Source organism: Struthio camelus, chromosome 4, assembly GCF_040807025.1.
Source record: "Struthio camelus isolate bStrCam1 chromosome 4, bStrCam1.hap1, whole genome shotgun sequence".
Lineage (NCBI taxonomy): Eukaryota > Metazoa > Chordata > Aves > Struthioniformes > Struthionidae > Struthio > Struthio camelus.
This window is the reverse complement of record NC_090945.1, coordinates 43,362,596-43,388,674: the sequence shown is the minus strand read 5'-3', so window position 1 is coordinate 43,388,674 and position 26,079 is coordinate 43,362,596. Positions and strand designations below refer to the sequence as shown.

The window sequence follows — 26,079 nt, the reverse complement described above, 5'->3', positions numbered from 1 at the left end:
CTTTCCTCTCTTGAGTATTCAATGAGCTTTAAAGATCAGCTCACCACTTACTCCCTTGGCCAGTACACCTTCACTTCCAGGTTGACAAGATTCTGCTGCACTGCCTTCGTTTTAATGTTAGACTTACTTGTTATTATTTCTTTGGCTTTTAGAATAAAAGTATCTCTACTACCAACTTTTAAAAGCTTTTCATTTTAAAAAATGAGATTGGTCTCGCAAATCTTTTCTCTTCTAAATAGGCCTTGCAGACATGAGCAAAGCTATCATTTTGCGTCAATAAAGACTACCTCCTCTATCAAGCTCTGTGGAGAACTTTGGATTATTTTGCATGCAGAAAGTCCAAAAAACAGGTTTTCTGCACAGCAGATGGTTTAGAGATTTTAATTTTTTCATTCTATAAGGACCTTCTGGAATTTTTTTATATATAAAATGCACAGGCACACATGAATATGCACACACAATCATATTTGATTTTAGCTTATTATAAGTTATTCCATGTTATTAATACCATAGCTGTGGGAAGGCACATATGTAACCCACCCATGTCTCACTTCCATAGTACTGAACAATATAGCTAATATGTTGAATTCTGGATCCTTCATTGTCTCTAGCACAGCTCCAGAGGACTTTGTTGTGTGCAGAACTGAAATTCATATAGATTTTCATAGCACTTAATTTTGACTGCATTAGTGGAAGATACATTCATCACCATAAAATAGTTCATGGGAAGACTGGAAGAAATAACTCTTGACATACTTTTCTTAAAAAGCACTTAGGGCACTTCTGTGCCCATAAATTGTTTCAAAAATTAAGTATGTGTTAACCAATTTGCAGAGTAAACACAAAGAGAATTTATGCTGCATCAATTTCAATGCTTTGTAATGAAAGAGAATAACAAAAGGGCAGCCAAAGGGGAATGACAGGATGCCAACAGTGAAGTCAACCTATTTCTCACCTAGAGCAACCAAAGGGAACAGTTTGATTCGTATTCCAGCTGTGTCTGCTCACGAAAATCTCAATAAGCAAATAATCACCATTTTTCTGTAAAAACTGTAATAGAGAAATCTATCACAATTTTTTCTTTGCTTGCTTCTACGTCCATAAATTAGGTAAAACGCTGTATGCTCACTGCCCCTTGTACTCCCATGCTCTTATTCTGAGAAGTTTCTGTTCAGATGCTAACTGCCATGACATATCCCAGATTATTATAGACTGCACCAATCATCTAATCATCAGCTGAACAACTGATGTCATTATTTGTCTATTCCTTTTATGTATCTATTTATAAATGTGATTTCCATCTCTGTTCAGAGCTTTGAAAGGAACATTTAATGACAGAGCAATAAACAACATAGGAGGATCCTTGTGTGTGGTTGCTGCCAGGCATTTGAAACGTCCGTTTCCTTCTACAGTTGCAACTGCTTTGTTTTTTCTAAGATTCTGTTAGAGATTCTCCTGCAGAAAAGGCAAGTTCTGCTCTAAACCACACTAGAAGCAGACTGCTTATTAATGTGCCATTTTCTTGTTGTAAATTTTAGCTATAGCTTTCTTCTGAATATTCTACATCTTGACAAATATAATGCAGCCTTAAGTGACTAAAAGCAAATTTTGCTACAAAGCAAATATGCTCTGTGCTAGGAGATACTGATGTAGTGGATGAAGCAGAAGAGAAGACACCACCACTAGCCATTAGAGAGGACATTAAAGGACTCTTGAGTAGGATCTCTGAACAGAAGACCCCGTATCCTCTGTCCATTTAAAATTCATTTTTGGTTTAGACTATCCTAATCCTCCTTTCAGTTCCAAAGAAGGAGAAAATAAAAAAATGGATTGGACTGCTATGTCTCCAATGTCTGTGGTGTTTGGGCAACTCATAGACCTTAATGGTTTCCCCCTCGCAGATTCCTGTGATTTGCGCTGTACTGTGCTCCAGTTTCTCAGAGTACAGACATACTGAATAACTTGCTCAATGTTACAAAAGTCAAAGTCACAGATGGGCACTAAATCTTTGTCAACTTTTAGACCTGAGCACTCCACAGTGAGGTCATTGTGAGGTCAAAATATACAGATGTCACTGGAATTATTCAGTGAATACTATCCAAAGGTGCAATTCTCTCAGTACAAAGCTTAAGCAGCGTAAATCTAGTAACTGCTCTATTTACATTTAAATTGAGTATTGCTGGAGCCTTTTATTGATTCTTCGTGAAGGAGATATTTTACCTATTGGTAATTCAGTTGTGGGTGTTAAATATAGGTTTCTGAAATTATCCTCACAATACGGAATAATGCCAACTAGAGTAATCCACCAAACATAGAAAATATATTGTTAAAATAGATTGGATCTATTGATCTGTTATAATAACTTGCCGTTAGCCATTTATGGTTGGTTATGTCAATGGCAAATTTCCATCTTACTAATTTTCACAGAATCACAGAATGGTTGAGGTTGGAAGGGACCTCTGGAGATCATCTAGTCCGACCCCCCTGCTCGAGCAGGGTCACCTAGAGCCTATTACCCAGGAATGTGTCCAGATGCATATCTCCAAGGAATGAGACTCCACAACAGGGCAACCTGTTCCAGTGCTCAGTCACCCTCACAGTAAAAAAGTTTTTCCTCATCTTCAGACAGAAGGAACTTCCTGTGTTGCAGTTTGTGCTTGTTGCCTCTCATCCTATCACTAGGCACCACGGAGAAGAGTCTGGCTCTTGACACCCTCCCTTCAGATACTTACACACATTGATCAGATACCCCCTAAGCCTTCTCTTCTCCAGGCTGGACAGTCCCAGCTCCCTCAGCCTTTCCTCATAGGAGAGATGCTCCAGTCCCTTAATCATCTTTGTAGCCCTTCACTGGACTCACTCCAGGAGCTCCATGTCTCTCTTGTACTGGGGAGCCCCGCACTGGACCCAGCACTCCAGATGCGGCCTCCCCAGGGCTGAGGAGAGGGGCAGGATCACCTCCCTCGACCTGCTGGCAACGCTCTCCCTAATGCAGCCCAGGAAACCATTGGCCTTCTTGGCCACAAAGGCACATTGCTGGCTCGTGGTCAACTGGCAGTCGACCAGGACTTCCAGGTCCTTCTCCCCATATCTGCTTTCCAGCAGGTCAGCCCCAGCCTGTACTGGTGCATGGGGTTATTCTTCCCTAGAAGGGGAGTAAAACTAGTAAAATAGGTCAGAAAATAAAATATTAATAAAAAAATAAAATACATGATAAAATATTTTATCATTCCACCTATGTTGATTCCAATTCACATTAGCAATAAACTGAAAGAATTTTGTTGGACGCTCCGGATGAGACAGCCTGGCTGCATCTATTTCTATTTCAGATAGTCCAAGTCATCGGACTTGGCAACTTAGTATCTTTTTAAGCTCATTTTGTAGAGTTTTTCTGTAGAGAGTGTGTTCTAGATCCACTATTCCAGATCTGTATTGTTTCTAAATTCTATTGTCTTTCCTCACATTGAATTAATCTGTGAATAGTTTTATCAACTGCAGTAGGCTCATTTAAGTGCTATGGAATTCAGCAAGAATGAAAGTGGCAAAACTAAGCCATTTGTTTATAGAAGAAAAAAATTCCATTAGTTCATTCCCAGACTATAAATATTAATATATCAAGCTTCAGTATTTGGAGAACAGAAACAAACCAAATACTGAGAAGGAATGATATAGCATCTGGCCAAAAACTTAAGCTTTTAAACACAAATAATTTTCAAAAAACAAACTAAAACTTCTGACTGTAAAACTAGAAATGAACAATTATGGCCATGTCTGCATTGCTAAGAGCAGCCAGGAAAGCCCTTGGGCCAAGAGGTATAGGTGGCTTATTCCCATGTTTCTCAGGTCTAGTTCCCTCTGATCATCTCTACATTTGGCCAAGGCCACTCTGGGCCCCACATGGTGGTTTAAGAAGTAATTTTTCCCTTTTCCTGCTTTTTTTTCTAAGGTCAAAGTGCCAGTAATCATATGAGGGCTGCACCATAGCCTATCAGGCTGATTTTAATAGCGCAACACTGAGACGATGTGTGGCGTGCCCTGGGTGTCCTGTGAGCGTATCCAGATATATGGGATGCTGTGAGACCCAACCAGGTAATACCAGAAGGTTGCAGAGGGATCGAAAAAGCAAGTCAGCTCTGTTCATCTAACCCCAAGGAAGGTCTTGCGGTAAATTACTCCCCAAATCCTCACCCAAGCTTTCTCTCAGAGAGAACTGGTTGACTGGCTCCAAGAAAAGCCAGGGAGCGAACTCACTTGCAGACAGGAATTGGGGCTTGGGTGTGGGCTGGGGAGAGAAGGTATTTGGCAGTCTTCATGTGCTCTTTATTCACCCTGACTGAGTTAAAACAGGACTAGGCCGTAAAAACATTAAGCATCAAAGATAATAATTTTGAAGCTATTTAAAGGAGTTAGAACATCTACAGTTATGTATTTCTTGGGTCTCACATTTGAAATGCAAGTTATAACAAAAATTTTTTTTGGCATCAAAGTCCAAGCTTCAGAATAAAAACTTAAAACCTAAATATTTGTCAAGTAGATCCCAAGTCCTTCGTTTCATTTGATTATCGTACTACACACTAAACCACTGCTATCAAATGAAAATCATATCAATCTCTGAGGATAAGTGTTGCATACCTGGAAAACACCATAACTTCAGAATGTAAAAATGCTTTCATTCATACTCTGTAATTGCTTTGACAGTATTCATTATCAAGATTTAACTTCAAATTCCAGTTAGTTTGAAGTCAGTACAGGAGAACAAAGCCCCTAGCCAAATTTTCTCCCAAGCCATTTTCATATGATGCTTGGCCCACAAACTGACCTCCACACTGGAATTCACAAGCTCTGACAGAAACATTTTTGATTAGAAGCTGGTCACTCTTAAATCATCCATCTCTGTCTGGGAAAAAACTCTTGAGAACAGTTAAGCATCATAATAAAAAAGACCAAGGAAAAAATAATGAAAATTTACAAGCATCTGATGCAATGTCAACAGTGTCATATAAGCTCCTTTGGAAGATAACTCCCACACTGGAGCCCAGTGGTATTAAGGGAAGGAGATGAAGACTCATAGCTATAAATAAAATCAAAGATAGGATTTATCTTACCCTCTACAAAATTGTCTTTCTTATCAAATACTTTGTCACAAAAAATGTTTTGAATAGCATATAGCCAAACTAAAATAAAATTGAAATTGATTCCTTCTTGAAAACGTGGACTGAAAAGTAACTTAGAGGGGTTTCCATTGCTTGGTTAGACTTTATTTTATTCATTTAATTCTGTGAAATATTTTTCTTTAATACACAATAAGATGAGCAATATTATCTTGTGTTTGTACAAGGTGTTTGATCTGTTGCTCCCAAGCTCCTTCACAGTGTATAGTGACAAGTTCCTCTTTTCACAATGTATAACATGGCTGCACACACATACAGACCTAAAGAAATATGCAAAAGCACAAGTTTGTACAGTAAGTATTTTAAATGTGCATTGACTGAATATAAAACAAATTTCTGAAATTCCCTACTTGGCTTCCCAAAACCCTCATTCATCTCTGTACATGCTGTGACTTTTTAGAATATTTTTAGTGCACGACCCTGCATTTCCAAGACCTCTTACAACTCGTCTTACAAACATAAATCACATCATGTTGGTCAAGGCTTTCGTAACAGAACTGCACCTTTAAATACCACTAATGCCAGATGGTCTGAGCATATAAAGCAGCATGAGACAACATATTAATGCTACTCAAACAAGCAACTTGTGCTAGTAGCAGACCAATGAAATCACTCTCGGACTGCTAATCCTCTCTGTCACCATGGCAACATCTATTTCAGACAATTCTTCACTTTTCAAGTCAAATGAGCTTGTTGGCTCTTAAACTTCTCTATTCAGGGATCTTATGTTATCAGGTACATTTTCATTTTGCATTAGTTACTGTTATAATACAGAATTTATTTCTCTCAGTTCTTTCATGTACACTGGGTATCAAGGAACAGATGCTCCCCTATTTCCGTTTATTTATAAATTTTTCCATGGCACCCCTAAAGTAATTGACAGAAATCTTGCAGCTATAGATGTGACTCTGCCTGCCAGCACTGCAGGAAAAGGGGAATTGATACCTTCCTTATACATTTCTGCTACCAAGGCAGAGTATTTAAAAAAAAAAAAAAATATATATACACATATATACATAGCATGTCCATAGCAGGTCAACAGGGAGGACAAACTCATAACTCCTGCTAACATTATGTCTATTAGCACAGCTGGGGTTGTTTACTATGAGGATATATCAGACAGGAAGCAGGCAGGAGCTGTGTCCCAAAGGCTGAGGAAATACTGAACCACATGCCATATATCAGGTCCATATATTGGGTGCGTAGCACAGCCACACACTAACCTCCCAAAGTGTGGAAGTCTAATCTTCCCTATCACGTAGATGAGAAATTGAGGCACTGAGCAACAGTGTTCTCATCCAAAAAGATGAGAAACATGTGGCAGAGCCACGAAAGAACTCAGGCGTCCTTTGTCACAAGACCCCTTTTTCTTTCTGTGAAACAACTTCCTAAAAAAATGACCTTGTTCAAAGCTGAAGCATAAAATAGCCTAGGCCCCAACTCCACAGCTGCTTTTCCTCTCCCCACCCTCCTATGTCCTGAATTCATCAAAAATAGAAAGAAAGAAGACATTTTATTCAGAAAGGAGTAAACTTTTCATTTCTTATTCCTTAACTGCAGGCTAGCACAGCACTGAAGTCACATTAAGTGTTCCTTTTTAAGGGTATTCACACAAGCAGGGTCAAGAGTTAGGATTTATAAGCCTCCTGCTTATAATGGAGATACAGACATACAGTCCCCATTGACTTCAGTTTGATTTGTGCATGCTCAGCAGCTGAGCGAGAGGAGAAAGCTAACCACTGTGTTGTTTATACCAAGCAAAGTTCTGACATGGAGAGTCACTTTACAATATCCATAAAGCTCCCTTTGAAGTAAGAGGTTTTTTTTTACCTGTGTAAAGAATGTTAGGTCTTATTTAGTATACGTTAGTATATTTAGGTCTTAGACTCTATTTAGACTCTTATTAGACTTCTATTTAGACTCTACCTTTGCCTGCAGTTCTAAAACCACTCTTTTGTCCAATAAATCAAAATACGGAGCTGGCCAAAACCACAAAGCTCTCAGTTTGCCATAGGAAAAAAAGTTGTACTATTCATTTTGAAAGGTAAACGTGCAAGAAATACAGTTTCACACGTTCACTACGCTGCAGGACTAAAGGACTGCCATGTCTAACTCAAAGCTAATCATGCTATGGGCACGACTGAATTTTGAGAGATGTCATTCAAATGACATTTCTTACAGTTACAAATCTCAGAGGGAAAAACATACAGTAGTTCACACACTTGTTACCTCGTAATCTCTTACTGTGATACAGGAAACATGAATATGCAAAGAGTTTTGAGCTTTAAAATATGTCACCGTACTTCTGCTTTCTTGTTGTTTCTTTCAAACTTTATTTGTATTTCTTGCAGCAAAGTACTGCGTGACTTCTTTTTGTTTGGAGAGCTTATACAACAAAGGCCAGACTTTCTAGATACTGAAAAATCTACTGGATCATTAAATTGGTATGTCATCAAGGATTCCTCTGCCAAGAAACCATCTCACTAAATCTTGGCCAAGCAGCCACATATGCCATCTGACCAAACAATGTCTTTTCATTAGCTTTAAGGCAGATCCACATTTCGGGATAAGCATCTACACATACGATGGCTGTTCTCATTGTAGGCAGCCTCTGCAGCCAGAGCATCTCCTTTCTCCTATTGTGAATCAGGCAGCTCATGTTCCACAATAATGAACAGTTCCACATAAAGAACGATTATCTCAGTTTGCTCCACAGGACTTAATTTGTGAGTAAACAAGGACGTCGGTTTTGCACATGACTCAATAGGAATGATTACTAGGAAACAGCTACTAGCTTAGGTAGTTATAAATGTCTCATTTTTGAAAAAGAATTAATCAAAAACAAATGTTTACTGTCCTGGAACAGCCATCATAGCTTTATGATTTAAGACCTTCTGTTACTTGATCTTGTGCACATTTCTGAAGTATGGCTTTATACTGAACTGAAATCCACAGTCTTCTGATAATCGCCCCGGTTTTTGCTGCTGTCATGGGGAGGTTTGGCTGGTTGTGATTCAGCTAGTGAAAAGCTAGGACATTGCTGGAAACCTCTACTGGAAAGGGAATGGTTGGTACGGACCAAGACCATACTTTGACAGTCTAGTGTCCTCATCAGTGATAGTAAATCTGAAAGGAATGGGCAAGGTGACAATGTCAATGCCATAGGCCCGCTATGGCATCACACCACATAGAGTTGGTTTCCCATAAAGTGGCAGAAGTCTGATTCCAAAATCCAAACTCCTAGTGAATCAGCTGGCTTATTCTAGCATTATTGTTCCCACAGAGCCCCTAACCCGTTTCCAATGCAGCATCAACTCTCCACATTAAATATGAGATAATGCATAGAGGTCTATGACAGTCAAATGAGCTCACATTCATGTCATACTGCAAATAAAACCTGCCAACTGTGCTACGGTTTTACTGAGGAGGGTTCTCCTTAACCTTTTACCTCCAAAGGCCTTCGGTGTCTTCATTTAGCCTCAGCATACCAGAAACTAAGCTTCCAATGTGACATCCTGAGTCCTCTGAATTCCATGAATCCCGGCTCTTGATTTCAAGATAAATGTCAAGATGTTACTCAGCAACTTGCTCCAAAATGAACACAGCTTGTACTGCAGTGCTCATACCCACCACTCATCATTTTAATTAACTGTCCCAGAAGCCTTAAAGTACACAGTGCAATTTTAACTTTTGGTTTGATTCCACAGAGGTTGAAAATAATTCAGTTACAAACCTTCTTTCCAGTTTACTTCCTACTTCAGTGGAACAACTAGTCAAGCATCTAAGGTAACACAGGTATGAGACTTTTGTTTAAAAAGAACTTGTAGGCCAGAAAAAGATGTGACCTAAGACTTTTTTAAAAGGAATATGAATTAAACAGGAATGAAGAATTAACGATATAAATTAATCCACTGAGAAAAGACCAAATGCAACTCGTAAATAGTATGTGTCACAAAGCACATAAAATGAAACAAGGTATTTTATATGATGAAACACAAACGCTGGGATTCATCACATCTAACCGTAAGCTCTTGCACAAATGCCTAGGTTAGAAATCTGTCTAATATGGGCTCCTCTTATAGTCAGTTGAGAAAACAGACATTTTCAGAGGGCGTTGCAGCCCACCTAAGAGCTCTATCTACTAAAACAGCAAAGAGAGATTATAGCATGAGCAGGCATGTATAGCATCTAGGCTTCTAAACCACATACCCCATTTAAAAGCCAAAAATCAGGTGTAATGAACGCACAACTAACTCTAAATTAGTTCTAATGATACATTATTGACTGAACACAGTACCAATTCCATTTTTACAGACAAAAAATTGTGCTTACTATGACATAGGAGGGCCAGTCTTGCATTTTTCATCTTCTGCATAATTTAAAGGCTTGAGATGTTGATCACAAAATTACAGAAAAATAAATAACTTTTCCTGGATGAAGTGAAAGAAGAATTATTTATATGATGGCCAGGTCACTTTTTGATAAATCATACAATTACTTTTTACTGCCTTCAACAAAATGCTTCACAAAAACCTTAGGAAATCACTGTGCTCTATACATTTTTTACTAATGCTCTGGAGTTCACGTTAATCTCACGTTAATAATAAAACATCCATTTAGTCTCAACCAGCAATAAAACAGTTCACTTCATTTTATTAGAAACTGTTAAGGAACTCTACAGATGTGGAGGGTGACAATAACTGTTCTCTTTAAAAGAAATTAAGCTGAAGTAATCAACTCTTTCAAAAAGAACAGGATTATCAAAACCAGTCTGAGTCAGATCAAGGAATTCTGTGCAGTCAGGCTAACGTTAATAAACAGCCTAATTTTAATTAAGCCTGAAAAATAAAACAACAACTGCATTTAGTGGAGTCATATTAGACCTTTATGAAGACTGGAGACCTTTTTGCTACAGTTTGTGTGTCTTTTTTTGTTATTCCATCAAGTAAAAAAGAACATCAACTTCTTCAATGTAGTAGCTGGGACCCACAGTATTTTCCCACGTAGCATGAACCCTCTCTTAATCCTTTTTTAAATGATCTACTAAAAATGGAAATGATTAAGTACCTCAGCCAGAAAAGCAATTTGGACTAACAGTATTATATCTCTAGGAAACACTGCAGAGACTGCTTAACACAGCTGCCTAAGCATACTCACTGTGAATTTCCATCGACTTCGGTGGGAACATGAATGGCACTAATAACTAGCTGCAAATGTGCTCTATGAAAGCACCTACCACGTCTCCTTGATTTTCACCGGTTTTCCAAGCACTATACTTGACTCGTGGTATTCTGTACCTCTACCTTAAATTGAATTTTAAAGTGACTTAGGAAGAAAGGATGAATGTACAAATACTGGAAAATATTTTTTATGTAAGAAAATATTAAAGAAGCAAAATCTTCTATTTTCAAAAAAAATTAGTGCTGCTAAGGAAATTACAAAGAATACAAATTTACTGACAGCTCTTAAAAATAAAACAAATGCCTTTTTAAAACTTGTTCAGCACGTTCAGACACTCAACTTACTGTCAGCAAATCCTACAGCACTCCTGAGATCTGCACAACCTACAGAATCGAGTAAGGACACTGGGCATCCCACATTGGCCCTGGGCAGCATTAAAACCCTGTTCCAAGAGACTACCTTGGCCAAACCCTGCCTCTGAGACTCTAGAGGAACTGGCATATGTGGCCCGATGGCACAAGAGAAAAGTTAGCTTTCACTGGAAAGTGAGCTGTAACCTCTCCATCTTCTACAGTGTGGCTGAGCCTCAGATTTGCCCTCTGTTTTCAGCACTCTAGGAAGGTAAGTCTGCAGCCTATCGCCAGCAAAGCTTTAGGGGAAAGGCAGAACTTCCTGAAATGTTCTGAAAGGGGATCTGCTCCCTGATGCACAAAGACAGAAAATCCAAATGCAGAAGGCTACTTAAAAGGTAGGTAGACTTGTTAGGATTTAACCATTTTTTATTCGGCATTTTATTTTAGACATCCACGTGGAGACACTAAAAGCTGCCCTACTCACCTATTCAATCCGAAACTGAAGGCGCTCTTGTTGCCTTACTCCCTGAAGAGTGGCACAAGTTTAAGAGGTTTGCAAACGTAAGCAATGAGAGGAGAGAAGCCGAACAGCAGAGGACAGACCAAGGACAGCATAGCATGGTCAGACTAACCTCTCTTGTACTCCTGATACAAAGCGCTCTGCTTATATCCATACCTTTATAGCATTTGCAGTACCCTGTAATGCAGCTGAATAGGAACTCAGTGCACTCTCACTTAGCAGAGACTAGTCCCAGATTCTTCAACATCTTCCTTCAGAAAAAAAATGCTAAACAAGCAGCCATTGATAAAAACTGACGCTCGCTTAAACCTTAAACACGCAAAAATTAGATTTGCTCTCTAATACCCAGCTTTAATAACAAGCTCTTGCCATAGTCAATTTGTATTCTTGTTTTTGCCAAACTGGGAGATATTGATAGAGCCCACCAAATAGCTCACAGGATTTTCATTTCTAAACTGCAAGGAGGAGAAAAAGACGCTTTACAAAATTAAGTGCAACTAACAGTAAATGACAAAATTAGAGCAGCAGCATCCAGTGACATCACTGTAACCAAGAGAACAGTTACGTGCTTTCTAACATCACCATTGCTGAAGTGTTTTATTGCCTACATGAGTTCAATACTTCTCCCATATGGAGCACTGAAGCATCACAAGGCCCAAAGGTGATATCGAGTTGTCTCCCTCTTCCCCTGTGCCGCAGCTCCAGGGAAGCACAGCACAGATTCCCGCCCACGCTGTGCTGAAATCACTGCATCTTCCTACACATTTGTTTCTTCTTGTTGCTGTTGTTTGACTTTTTCAGAAAGCAGCACTGGTCACAGTTCTCTAGAATGGCTACAGAGTCTCTTACATTTACAAAATCATATTAAAAAAATCAAAAAAATGGGCTTTTGTGCAACAATGAAACACAAACACCATGTGTAACCATTTTTTTGCCATGAACTTGTCAGTTGGCCATCTTATCACAGAAAGTATGAGATCACGTGGCTGGTGCCACACCTGAATGAGGGAGCACTTCGGTGACAGTGATGACACTGACTTCTGTATTAGACAGAACTTGGTTTTCCCCTTCATTAATATATAGGAGATGCAAAAACTGCTTTTTGTGTTAATCAATTCTGAATGTATTTCATTGTTATGAAAGCATACAAACTTGTGCCCAAGATGAGCTTTTCTATAGCAATAAAAAAAAAGGAAGAAGCCTCAAGAGATCAGCACCTATTGGGTGTGTGTTCAAAAGAACATCAGATATCCAAAGCAAGAGGCTATTTGCTACTCTCAAATAGCACCTGCTATTCTCCTGCACCTGAATTAATGTAAAGTATTGCTTTCTTTGTACCAGAAATAATCTGTGCTTTAGTATCAACCGTTCTCTTGTTTTTCTTTCATGCATCGTCAACTTGCCGTAATCTCCTTCTCTTTGCCTTGCTGTCTGCTATCTTCTGTCAACTTTGCCAGTTCTTGGGCAGGCACACGGACAAAATCATATTTTCTCACTCGATCAAAGTCAGTGATCAAAATTTTTGATCACTTCCAGTCTAGGTTCAGATAATGCCTTTTACACATAATCACTGATCTAGTCTCATTAAAATTTTCCTCTGCCTTAACCTCTAGTCCTCCCTGATTAAAAGCGAGGTTATCAGCACGAAACAGCTTCCTCAGTATGAAACTATTTGTTAAAGGTCAAACATCCTCATCTTCTGGTTTTTCTTCTCTTCATTCAACAATTTATTTTCCATCAGTGATTTCGGGCTCTATTCTCCCATTTGGGTGCGCTATCAGCCTAAATAAACTGCTGTCACTAAAAATAAAAATAAAAATAATTGCAAACTATTAGAACGAACTGTATGGCATGAATCAAAACACAGGTATTCAAGTCTGCACAGAAGACAGCATATTTCCCTAGTATTTAACATATGATCAGAAACTTCTGGCATTCTTACACTTTGGACATTTAGCACATCTCTGGGAATAGCTTCATGAAGGCCATTCTCGTCTTCCAAGCGACTAATCTGCGTTTCAAAGATCTGCCAAGACGCTTTATATGCTTATGCAAGAAACCAGACTTACTCATATGGAGCCATTCTTGCTTCTAATGTAGTATCACAGCTTTAAGAAAAAAATCCTCTTAACATATATTTATCCCAGCAAAAGATGAGGCCTTAAGGATTCACTTCAGTTGCTTTGGTAATCCAAAGCACATTTCTGCAATTTTCCTTTCCATTTCTCTCATACATTTTTTTTAAATATTGCCCACAAATTTATTTTCATAAAGAATACATCTTTTAAAATACAAACCAATTCATATGTCTATGTAAGATCAAACGCATTCACACATTGCTGCAAGGGCATGTGACAGGCATGATTATGTAATGTATGCATGTATATGCAGTATTTGTTTACAGTCAAACTTTCAGTTCAGCTTCATGCAAAAAGAAAAACAGAATAGCTGAGAACGTATTTTTATACTCCTTTATCTCTTCAAAAACATCATTTAATCATCAGCTTTCACACTAACAGGATAGCCTTTTCTGTTGTTTTTCACAGCAGCTCACTAAATAATTCAGGTATCATCCCTGCATACTTACCAGGTTTCTAGAAGCATGAGCTGACTACAGATCATACACTCATGAGCCACAGTATATATTTCATTTATACATACGCATATTTTAAAATAAACCACATGATTCAGGAGATCTTGTAGGAACAGGATATGTTCAGGAGTGATGACTTCTTAGCTTGTCATGAAGGAAGGAAGGAAAAAAAGCATGTGTGTATATATATGTATATGCGTGTATACACACACACACACATATATATGTATGTGTGTATATGTATGTATATATTTATGCATGTTTCTGTACATCTCTCTATCATTCTTTAATAATATGTAAAGATAAGTCGGACAGGTCCTGACCCTGCAAGCTTTAATTGCACAAAATATCCACATTCACATTCTTACCTGAGAATCAAGGGTAGATTCTCAGAAGGAGCAAGGATTTCCCCCCTCAGGTAAGAGCTGCAGAATCAGCCTCGTATTTCCTGGTAAGGTTTTTACACAGTTCCACTTCTTTTACTATACACCTTAAAAAAGCTCATATGTGAAAATAAACAGTGCTAAATTTTACTATATAGTAGAAGAAAAGGCATGTTATTAAGAAGAAAACATCTCTAATACAACCATTAGCATAAGATTTGGGTGTTTCCTTTCTGGAACGAAGACACATATATTATCTCTGTTTTTACAGTGATTTCAAAGGAGGTGGAACATACCTAGGCATGAGGTCTGCCTCACTGACCTTCCTAAGAGATCTTGAGTGCCTCTCATGTGCCACTGCAGATAACAAAAGCTGCAGAAGCTCTCCGCTTTTCAAGAAATACTCAGTACCTTGAGGAATGATATGGAAGATTTAAATAAGGCAATTGATTTGCTCTGGTTGAAACCCCAGTTGATTCTCTGGGAAAAAAACAGGATTGTCACTATTTGCCACTACAGATTGCCAGCACTCATCCTATGTGTCACCCTGACATGTGATTTCAACATTAAAAGATGCGGCATTTCTGTCTGTTAAGGCTCCTTTTGTGAGCGACTGAGCACATTCTAGGAAACGTGGATCGCCCTTGATATTCACTGTAGCTATGCATGGATTTAATCCAAAGGAAAATTTTCTGCTCTTTATTACCACTCCTTGATGTAAAGTTGGATTCTCTTTTGCCGAGGCTCAGCAGCAAACCCTTTTGCACATCACTGACATCAGCAGGAGAAGGAGCACGTCTCCAGCAAGAATCACGCTGTTCATCTCAGACTGCACAGAGCGCTCTTTTCTCCCGGTTTCAGGTAGCTTGAAAGAAGGGCCAACTAAATAAGCTGCAACAACGGCCCACTGACAATAACACTCACAAAGTCACAGTAACAACTGTGTATCGCTCCAGCGTGTAAATTACACGAGGGTGATGGATTAATCCTTCGCTTCTGTACCACCCTTCCTGCCAAGATGGCAACACACTGCAAGCAAATTTTTCAAATTCTACTGCGATTTCTACATGTCTTTTTCATTTCAAGATAACACTTTGTTACCCTACTTCCCACTTCAGTCTTCCTTATGTCCTATGAACCTACAACCTCCAATTTTTAACACTATTAACAATAACCCTAATGCAGAGGGCAAAAACCCCTAAAGATGCAAGGCAAGGTTAGACTCGGTTCAAAAAACTAAGCCGTCCGGACCCAGTCCCCAAAGCTCAGCAGAAGCCACACCTCCAGCTGAAAACCACGGACCATCCCGGCCTGTTCCACTACCTGCGGATGGGAACGCCAAGCCTTAACCGCAGGCGGCTCACCTACGGTCAGGCCCCGGGCAGCCCGCACCTTTCAGGATTAAGCCCTTTCAAGCGCAGACATAAGTGACCATCTCAGTTCTGAGATTTAAACTGACGAAAAACGCACGCTCACGCACGTAAAAGAAACGCACGGAAATTGCATCTCCCTTTACAGCAACTGTCTCGAAAACAAGTATATGTAAAAAACGTACCCTGAGCTACTCCACCCGAAAAAAGAGCCTGTGCAAAGGCTAGCAGCCGCGCGCAAGGTGATGCCGCGGCAACGCCTGGCCACGGCACGCGGCTCCACGCAGAGCCGCGGCTCCACGCAGGCACACATCCTCCCCTCACCGCCCGGCCTGCGGCCGGCAACGCGCAGGACACCGGCCGCCCTCCGGGGCACCGGTGCGGGGCGCCGCGCTCCCTCGCCGCGCGGCCGCGAGCGGCTGCAGCCCGGCTGCCTGCTCCGCCGCTTCGGGCCCCGCGCCGGGAAGAGCAGTCCTTCAAGGGGTGCGCGGGAGCCGCCGCCGCCTGCCCCCGCCCGGCCTTACCGGGCTCGTGCTCGCCGGGGCGGTCGGACACCTCGATGACCAGCAGCTCGCGGCCCTCGGCGCTGCGCCCCACGGTGTAGATCCTGCTGATGGCCGGGCACTGCAGCCACACGGCCACCAGCGCCTCCCGCAGCTCCGCGTAGCGGTGGTACTCGAAGGAGATGCCCTCCTCGGCGCTCAGCCGCCGCCGCCGGCTGGCGCCGCCCGCCGGCTCCGCCGCCGCCGCCCGGCAGGCAGCGAGCACGCCGCAGAGCGCCAGCAGCGCCGGCACCCGCCGCCCGCCCGCCATGCCGCCGCGCCGCCGCTGCCCGCCCGCCGCCCGCCCGCCGCCGCCGCCGCCGCCGCCGCCGCCGGGAGGGGACGGGCCGGGCCGGGGCGGGGCCGGCGGCGCCACCGCCACCGCCCTCGGCGGGCCGCGGCGCCCCTCGCAGGCAGGCGAGCGCCAGCGCGCCCCTTCCCGCTCAGCTCCGGCGTGACGACATGTGGGGTTTTTTTTTCCCCCCTCGGCTTTTTTTTTTTTCTTTTTTGACGGCGTTCGTGCGGCCCCACCGGGTTAAGCCGCTGGCGAAAGTCTTAAGTGAACAAGACGTTTCGCGCCGCTGAAGGGCCAATATCCACCTCGATTCAGTAGTGTTACTGCACGATAATGCAAATGTATTTGGTCGAGGACGCAAGGCAAAATATAAACAAAAGAGCTAATAGTCAATTTAAAGTAGCTTTGCTGCATCACAGAAACCAAAGGGCAGAACACAACTGATATCCAAGAGTACTTTCTGCTACTGAAGAATGCTTACTCAGAGAGCAACTCCCATTACGTTCAACGGGCCTACCCTTGTGAGAAGCCATTCACACCGTATATTAATAAACCACAGTCTATTCTAGACCACAGATAAGAAATAACTTCTTAAGTCATCTGGTTTTTCAACTTCTGTTCACTGGAGTTTAGACTATGTCAAAATAGCCCGTGAAAGATGACTGATGAAAGCAAAAGTACACATGCTGAAGAGCAACTTGCATACGGATTGTTTTTAAAGACACAAAGCCTCACTTCAAAATTTTCAGATGTTCAAATCCTTGTACATATGGAACCTTGTTCCCTGTCATCTCACATCTGTTTACCTAGCCTCTTAACAAATAATCTAAAAGGCGAGCCTGTAAGACATCTTCCTCCATCAACAAATCATAATGTAACGAATCAATTTTTGGAAAGTTTCTTCAATAACTCTTTGTGACCCAGGGGCTATTTTCCTAAATTACAGGTTACTGAGTTCCAAGCAGGAAAATAGCGGAGATAACATCTCCTGGGAGAACATCCTCACTAGTCCTGGCATATGGCGATACCAGCCCTAAAAATCATACTTGCAATGTAGTGCGAGACACATCCAAAGTCCCACAACACGCATGCATACCCAAGATTACAGCCCTCCAAATGATCTGGATACATCATCTGCAAAGAAGTCAAAAGTACCTTCTGGCTGTGAGTCTACCTTGAACACTACACCAGCTACCCTTGGGTACAAGCACTATGCTAGCAAAGCAAAGCTCTTCATGACAGACCTAAAAACACGCCTATGTATTTATATGTGCATATACACCTATAGTTGGTATCTTTCTGTGTCCTGACCGTCAGTCCTGGCCTATCTGCTATGTTTCTTCACAGAAACACCCAAAGGTCAGCTTGCCCTGAGCTTCCTGTCTTTCAAAGCCAACTGGGTTCAGAAGCTTCCTCGCCCCAGTTTAATTCCAGGGTTATGACAATGCAGCTATGTGCAGAGGCACCTTCACAGCAGTTCTCTGAAGCCCTCAACTCTCCTTTCTTACTGCTAGAAAACTTTAGAAGATGCCTATCATACTGTGCCATATCAGCTCCTGCTTTGCAATGATGCAAGCACAAGCTTGCTCTAAGCATTTTGCAAGGCAGGGATGTACAGAGACTCTCTGATATGCTGTTTCTCATAGCACACTCACTATACATATCCAGGATCATTGAATTGCTATCCTTCTCATTTCTCCCCTCCCAGACAGCACAAACTATACTATGAATTTGTTTATGGCTTCACATCACTTAAAAACTACATGTTATACAGGACACGCTCTCAGAGCTCCAGGATGAACTGCAAATAAATGTAGTTGACTTGGCATTTAGAGGATTCAGAAGTTTCCTCCTCCTTTATCAGCTTTGTTGGTTAAGTTCATCACAAGCTAAATTTTTTTTTTCCATTATTCTCCCTTACATAAAAAGTAAACAAACCTGCCAAACCTGTGATTTTAGAGTTATGGTATCAGAAAGTTCTCTCAGATAATGATCAGTCATAAAGAACTTTATGCAGTGTAGCAACTCTCACTGGCTTCCATTCAAATTTATTTCCCCAAAATACAACATCACTAAAAGCAAAGATAATATTAGGCTCAACAAATGAGCTTTTTTCTTTTAACTATTCAAGCAATGAATTATTATAACTCTACTACACAAAATTCAAGTCTCGCAATTAGGCTTGAATGAATTTACATTAATTTCCATACGGGTTAACCTGAAAAAAAAACTAAGTGAATGTGTTCCTATAAAAATAGATGCATACATACATTTTGTGTAGAATAGGGTGTTTCATATGTTATCAAATAAGTCTTTCATTCTGAGTTCACACATGCTAACTTCTTTTAATAAGGGATTTAGAAACAAAGATTAGATTCACAGAGAACTTAAGAACATTCACAGACTAAGTAGATGGAATAAATTGTTGACTTCCTTTATACTCATTCCCTTCTCCAGTTTTCCATAGTTCAGAGATGAGGACAGTCATCAGAGATGAAGATCAAATTTCTGCCTAACGTGGAAAAAGGTTTTGCGCTTGCCTGTGTCTCAGAGGAGTACCCTAACCACAGTGGCATGCCCAGGCCATAGCCATAACCAGGCTCCTGGATGTTCTAGTGTAAACTAATAGTGCTAACTAAAATGAGAATAGGTCTCTGGTGCTCCCTGCCCAGACAAATCACCTATTAGCAGATTTTTCTCTCTCTTATTTCTATATAGGATACCAAAGAGTAGATGTAGCTAACAGACGTAGCCTCAACAATTTGGTAATGTTGAAAACAACTTACCTGGCATTTATAAAAATACATATATTATACATATACAAATAAAGATATTCTTTCAGCCACAACAATTTTGTGAATGTGATATAAATTTTCAAGTAGCTTTAGCTTGCCTAAATCTTTCTTTTTCAGCAAATCAGTGATTCACCAGCAAGTATACGCATAAATATCTTTTAAAAAAATTCCCCACACTCGCACAATTCTACTTACAAGATCTCAGCAACTTTTCTCAAGAAAAACTTTTCTCCAGATTCTCAGCAACTATTTTTTCACTTGTGTGACAAGAAAGCGGACTGAGACTATCATATTCTCTTCTAAACTTAAAATGAGAACCCTAAAGCTATCTACTGTGTTTAAAGTATGTTTGGAACAATAGAAATCTTACCAATGCTCTATGACGGAAATCAGAGATTTACATTATTAACAACAATGATATAATTAATCGTGATGCTACAGAAACACGCAGTCAAGTCTTCTGGTTTATATTTGGAAAGAAGTAGGATGGTGTACTACGTACAAGAAAAAGTATTCTCTAGCACAGAAACGACCAAGTGCAATGCTGAACATAGTATGTAAGGGAGAAGCATATTCAGATCAGTAAGACCAAGTCAGTACTTGATCTTTAAAGAACTCCTTAGAGGACTATCTGTGGCCGGCTAATATTCAGTTATACTGCATTTTGGAATCTTGGAAAAATTCGGAAAGATTAGTTGGGATATTAATAATGCACAACTATTCAGGAAGAATAGCTATAGAGCCTATATGTTTTAAAGGACCAGGCCAAGTAACAAAAAAACTGATAAAGGATTCAATATATCAGGAAATTATGGACAGGAATACAATAGTTAAAATTTAAAAAAGAAAACAGTTGATGTCATTTTCAATAAATAACCAGACAAGTAGGTAGAGATAACTGAAGACATAAAAGCTTTTATAAAAGCGATTTTATTGCTGATTCTGCACACAAACTATCTCAGATTTAAACCTCTCCCTACCTGGCAGCTCTGGTCACTTGAGGATACCTCTTCAACACGTAGACTTGTATTACCAGCCTCCAAAATGCCTTGCATAACTCAGCGGTTCTATTTCTTGGATACCTGGAAAACAGTACTGCGATATAGAAAGTCATGGCTTTACCCAGCACCTTGAGAGCAGGCTTAATTAAGGCAGGTCAAAGGAAATATAAAGAAATAAAGAATTAATTTTAAAAATCCAAATACAGACAAGGCACAGGAGAGGAAAGAAAACCACCTTCAATTTACTTGTTCCAACCTGCCTTGTTCTCCCTGTCTCCACCTGACAGATGAGACACCTGACTCACCCATATCACCGAAACTCAACCCGACCAGGTATTTAGGAGCTTGCTGCACTCCTGCTGGCATGGGGAGGTAGGTATCGTTATACGTGTCTACATAGACATGTGTTATACAAGCCTATATAGAAACTTTTTATAGACTGATACTTAAGGTTCATATAAAACGTATCTGACGATCATACCAACACACTGTATACCTACATAAATGGCAGCGGTTTATTACTGCCCCTTGTTTCCCATTACACTAGTAATCGCTCTGCCTGGGGTGACAGTACGTCTGAGAGACAACTCCAGTGCAGTTTTTGAGAGAGATCATGGCGATACTGCAAAACAGAGAAACTATCACGCAATATTATTTTCAGAGCATTGAAAACTGGCTGGCAGGTTGTTAACAAGTGGTGACTCATTGTCAAATGGGAGTTTTTTTCTGGTCTTCCACAGGGATTGGTATTTCAAATCCAGAGGCTAATTTATTCAATGATTACAGAAATAAATATGAATCAAACCTGATAAAAACATGTGGATGACGCAAAGATTGGCAGAACAGTGAATAATAAGGATACAGCAGCTCTGGAGTGCAATGGCTTACTTGGTAACTCAAGCCCATTTAAACACATAATGTTTCAGTGTAGGAAATGACAAATTAAGCCTAAGAGCAAGAAGTACAAAACACACTTATAATTATCAAGGGGAAGAGCTAACTGTTTGGCAAATAATTTTCTAGGACTTAGAGACCACAATAGATGAATAACTGAAAACATGTTTTCCAGCACAATGTTGTGGCAAAAAGAGCTAATTTTATCTTTGAATGTTTGTAGGCAGAAGGGCAGTGATTAAGAGCAGGGATGTAATCGTACCGTCAGCGTGGTATTGGTGAGAATGACTGGGAACTGTTACGCACAGTTCTAACGTCTACATCTGAAAGAAGATACTGAAAATTCAGACGTAAGCCACAAAAGGCATTTGAGAAATAGAGGAAATGTCTTGCTGCAACAGAGGGCATCATATGATCTGATTTGAAAAACGTCATTGAAAAACGTCATTGAAAAATCATTGAAAAGTGATTTGATTACTGTGTTTCTTACCCTCACAGATAGAAAATACTGAGCATCAGGAGTCTTGAATCAACCACAGAAAACTGTTAACAAGAACCAATGGCAAGAAGTTGCAGCCTAAATTAGTTGCAGGCTAAATCAAGCAGACATAGGCACATTTCTTTATCCAGCTTAACTTGTTGTATTTCATCAACATAATTTATTATTATTAAATTATTATTTCTTTATGTCTTTAAATGAAGGTGGATAGGTAAGGCATTTTTCAAGAAGAAACACTGTTTATGCTTTTGGCAAATTTAAGTTATGAGGCTCCCTAAAAATTCCTATTCATTTCAATTAACCCTGGATTAGACTGACAAAAGTCAGATACTTTTATTTACTTAACTGAATGAAGAATTGGCAGCCTTCACTCAAAGCCCTCATGTCCACATTTTAAAATTCAGGCCAAAGTATTGCTATTTGTAAATTTTAGTATTTGATTCCTGGAGACCAAACTCTATTCAATTATCTAGACTAGTACACGGGAAGAGTTGGACCTCTCAGTGGAGGCTCATTCTGCAGTAACAACGAGCAGCATCAAATCCCTCATCGATGCGGCTGAGTAAATATGCCCCTTCACTAGGCTACAGAGAGGCATCTCCAGCTGCCCTGACCTCTTGATTTCAAAAAGGCTGAGCTGTTTATCATCACCTTTCTCACCTGTAATTTAAATGCAGACCAGAGGAATACTTACATTTTGAATAACATTTGTTTCTGCAAGTTGCCTACAGCCTTTCTGGGCTCGTGCAAGAATTAGGACGTAGGCTGAGGACTTCTGTCAGGACATGGGCAGCTCGGGGAATACACGGATACCTGGGGCAGGCAGCGGCAGGGCAACAGAGATGGACTTTGGGTATAATTTGAGCATACACAGCTATATCCCCCATAAACCTCCAACAAGTCACTTTTTTGGATCTGGCCCTAAGTAACACAGTCTTTTTCAGAAACACAAGCAGGATGTAGGTTTCAGGATTCTTGCTTTTTCGACATGAGCACCCAGGTACCTTTGCTTTTATATCTGTTCCCCGGAAAGCATAAATTATGGTGATTATATTGCATGAGCTGCAACTACAAACCTTGAATTCCCAAATAAGAGCTAAATCAGAATTTCAGCTCTCCACTGTTAAATTTCCATGCTTGGAGGGTTTAGTCTGCCCCTTTACTTAAATATACAGAAATCATTTGTGGTTTAATATATTGCGGCTGTATTTAGACAGATGATTGCACAATTAACTTGAGTATGGGTTAGGATTGTCCCACTCCAAGTTTATCAAATAATTTTACTCCTTCTTCCTAACTATGATTTGGTACTCAGAAGAGTACATTGATGAATTATTTTAAGCTGTTTTTCACAAATGTTTAAGAAAAAAAATATTGCAGTGAACCAAAGTACACAGGGGGTAATTTATATCAGTGGACACATTTCACCATTTCCTGTTATGTCTGCAGTGTCTACTGCTACATCATAAAGCTAAAAGATCTGATTTGTTGCCCTTAACCACACTGCCATCTCAATGGTACGCTCTCATAAACAACGTAGCAAATGCATGCAGTACACACGATTTAGTTTTATTTGACAAATGCTAATGAACACTGATTTATGTACTGTTTTCCTCCCCTGTATTTCTGCCTTCTTCCTAGACCTGCCAGCTATACATTTTACTGTTTGAGATTTACCAGAATCTGACAGAAAGAAAGGTAGCTGTGGGATGGAGATTTGGAGACAATGAACCAGACAATATAGCCAGCAATAAACATGTATAACAAAAATGTTGATAACAAAAATGTTGATTTTAATAATGTCCTTTTTCAATAAAAAATGTTAAATCCTATAAATGTATCACACTTTTCTTTAAAATTATTTTAAAACGTTTAACAGTCATTAATTATACACTGTGTGAGGAAAGTAAATAAACTTATATACTGTATCACAATATAAGTCATTGTTGGCATTTCTGACAAGTTGCACTTTAATATAATATACTCCACCTTATTCAGTATTCCAGATCAGTAGCCAAAAAACAGTTGATTATTGTGCAGTGCTAATTTTAATAACAATTTGTTACACTTGAATTTAAAGCAGGAGATTTGTCAAGTTTCCATGCTTTCTAACACAAAAAGCAGAACTAGAAATTACTTCTCATTGCTTTCATAGAACTCGTTCATTTGTCATATCTTAAAGGGATTGTACAAGCCGTTATTTCTCACAGATGAGCCTTCTTTAGAAAGCTGGACTTTCAGGAAAAGATTAGATGATGAAAAAAAGTGTTACTCCCCCACTTATTTCCCCTAACATATCAATTTTAAGAGTTAAATCAGCCTCTTTGCTCTATACGAGGATAAAGAACAACAGATTGTGTAAGATTTTTTGCATTTTGTGAAGGGCCAAAGACTGTTTTGCGTGTGAGGGTGTAAAAAAAATGTGTCCATACATCGCTCTTATATGTGCTGTTCCAGCACTTGAGACTGTTAAATTTCAGAACCGTGTATACTCTAGCATCTCTCACTAGATAGGGAAAAAACATTATAGTCTTCTTTAATAAAGGCCTAACAACTCAAAAATGTAATTGCCTGGCATAGCTCTTGATATGTATAAAGGGGTAAATATAGCAAGGGGGTCATTTACTGACCAGCATCATGTTCAGCAATAAATAAAATACAGGATCTGTGTCTGAGAAGATGACGACAAAATGCAGGCCTATTTGAGTCCTGTAGCAAAACAAACCTGTGATTTTAAAATACAAATTCCTGTGTTAAGAAAGGCTTAACAGGCACATTTTCTAGATAAAGAATATATTTATAAAAGCAGCTTACATAGATCTCTAGGTGTACAGGATCAAAAGCAGTAACTTTATTAATTAAAACAAAGTGATTGCATCCTAATCTAAGGATGTGCATCAAAATAACCCAGGTGATTCAAGTAACAGTAGCTATACATGGGTGTCAAAGAAAAACATGGATTCAAGTCATAAAAAAACATGCGCTTTCTACCTACCTAAAAAGACACGGAATAAATAATGTGCTAATATTTTATTTATAATATTTAAAACGTCTTGAATAATGGAATAAACATTAGAACTCTAAGTCATCATATTAAACATTTAGTGCTTTGACTTGGCTCTCCAACAGTTGATGAGACGTTGGTCTTTTACAAATACCTTCACCTTCACAGTGGCACATAATTTTGTGACAATGTTTGTGTGGGCGCAAAGCCATCGGCTAAGAACCAGCGAACGGAATCACGTATGCATTGAAAATTCACAACACTGAAAGCTCCTTGTATTTTCAGGCTAGGAGTTCAGTAAAATAACGCCAGGTACAGGTGCAGCTGCAGGATAACAGTGGGAGCTAACAAGGCAAAGAGGATTAATGGCAGTCTTTGAAACCTGGTTAAAGAGGTCACGTCCACTATGGAAACAACTGCGTTAGAAAAAACAACTCGGTCAGCAAAACATGGCAGCTGTTTCAACATTACGAAGCAGTAACCAGAAGTCTTGAATACATATACCTAACAGGAATTAGTCACTATTAGACTTTTCCAAGTCCTACGTGGCAGGGTGGTTTCATGATACGACTCGAGTAGATCTAACAACTTTCCAACTGTCAAAAGGGAGCAGTCCATTTTTCCTTCCTTTTCTGTTCCTGGCCATTTGCTCCCACAGCTTATCTAGCTGAGAGCAGACTGCTTGACAAACCAAGTCAACTCACCCATCTGGCAGAAAACTAACTGGGTGTGTGTGTGCAGGTGAATAGCAGGCAGGTTAGAAAATTCAGTCAGCTTTAAACAGTCAGAGGAGACCAGCACAGAACAAGAGAAAGTAGCTGGAAGCATCAAAAAGGAGGATCGAGATGTCCTCCTCCTCCTCCCAGAGTGAGGAACCATCAGTTTGGCTCAGCCACAACATGCAAGCAGCTTTTTCAGGTTTTATTTTCTCATGACTCCAAAAAATGTATTTTCTTAGACAACGAAAATGACTAAGGGTCCAAGCAACTGGCTGGCTCACAGTCTTGACTAATGCTGAATCTGGCAAGTTCTGTCTTCAACAAATGTCAGCCTCCCTCAAGAAGCCAGAAATACACACTTCTTTGCTTCTTAGGCTGAATCAAATTACTTTATCAGGAGAGAAAAATAAATGAGGTTTTCATACAGCATGATAGTAGGTTCACTGGAAAAAAATAAAGTACACAGGTACTACAGCAGGAACAATTCTTCGGTCTATCCACAAGGTAATGTCACTCTTCCAAGCAAGTACAAAATAAATAAATAATAAAAAAGACCCAAAAAATCACAGAAAAGTAAAATCCATAACCAGAAGAATTAAAATACCATCATAAAACCTCATATATTAACCAGGGACATGTAAGCCAGGAAGAGAGAGCTCTTACCTCGGTATTTAGTATCTCTTCTCATAAACATAAGCTAGTTAAGCCTTGCTTACACCAACTCCATTTCATAACAATTTCCATCAAAATACATGCTGG

General features: G+C 39.9%; 1 protein-coding gene and 1 long non-coding RNA gene across 3 annotated transcripts in view; both read right to left on the bottom strand.

Moving 5' to 3' along the window:
- The window catches only part of CPE (carboxypeptidase E), a 54,456-nt gene extending 38,058 nt beyond the window's left edge, over positions 1-16,398 (bottom strand). Inside the window, exon 1 of one of the 2 annotated variants that reach the window (XM_068942421.1) lies at positions 16,096-16,398. In XM_068942421.1, the coding sequence (XP_068798522.1) occupies positions 16,096-16,384 (289 nt within the window). In that variant the 5' untranslated portion in view covers positions 16,385-16,398. Of the gene's footprint in view, positions 1-14,497; positions 14,568-16,095 lie in introns of those variants that run through there. The other variant, XM_009677179.2, reaches the window with a different exon arrangement.
- On the bottom strand, positions 4,979-13,973 carry LOC138067192 (uncharacterized). Its single transcript, XR_011141018.1, has 3 exons — positions 9,504-13,973; positions 8,620-8,717; positions 4,979-5,431 (listed from the first exon to the last, which is right to left on the bottom strand). It is a non-coding gene; the product is annotated as an uncharacterized lncRNA (long non-coding RNA).
- Positions 16,399-26,079: the final 9,681 nt, after the last annotated feature.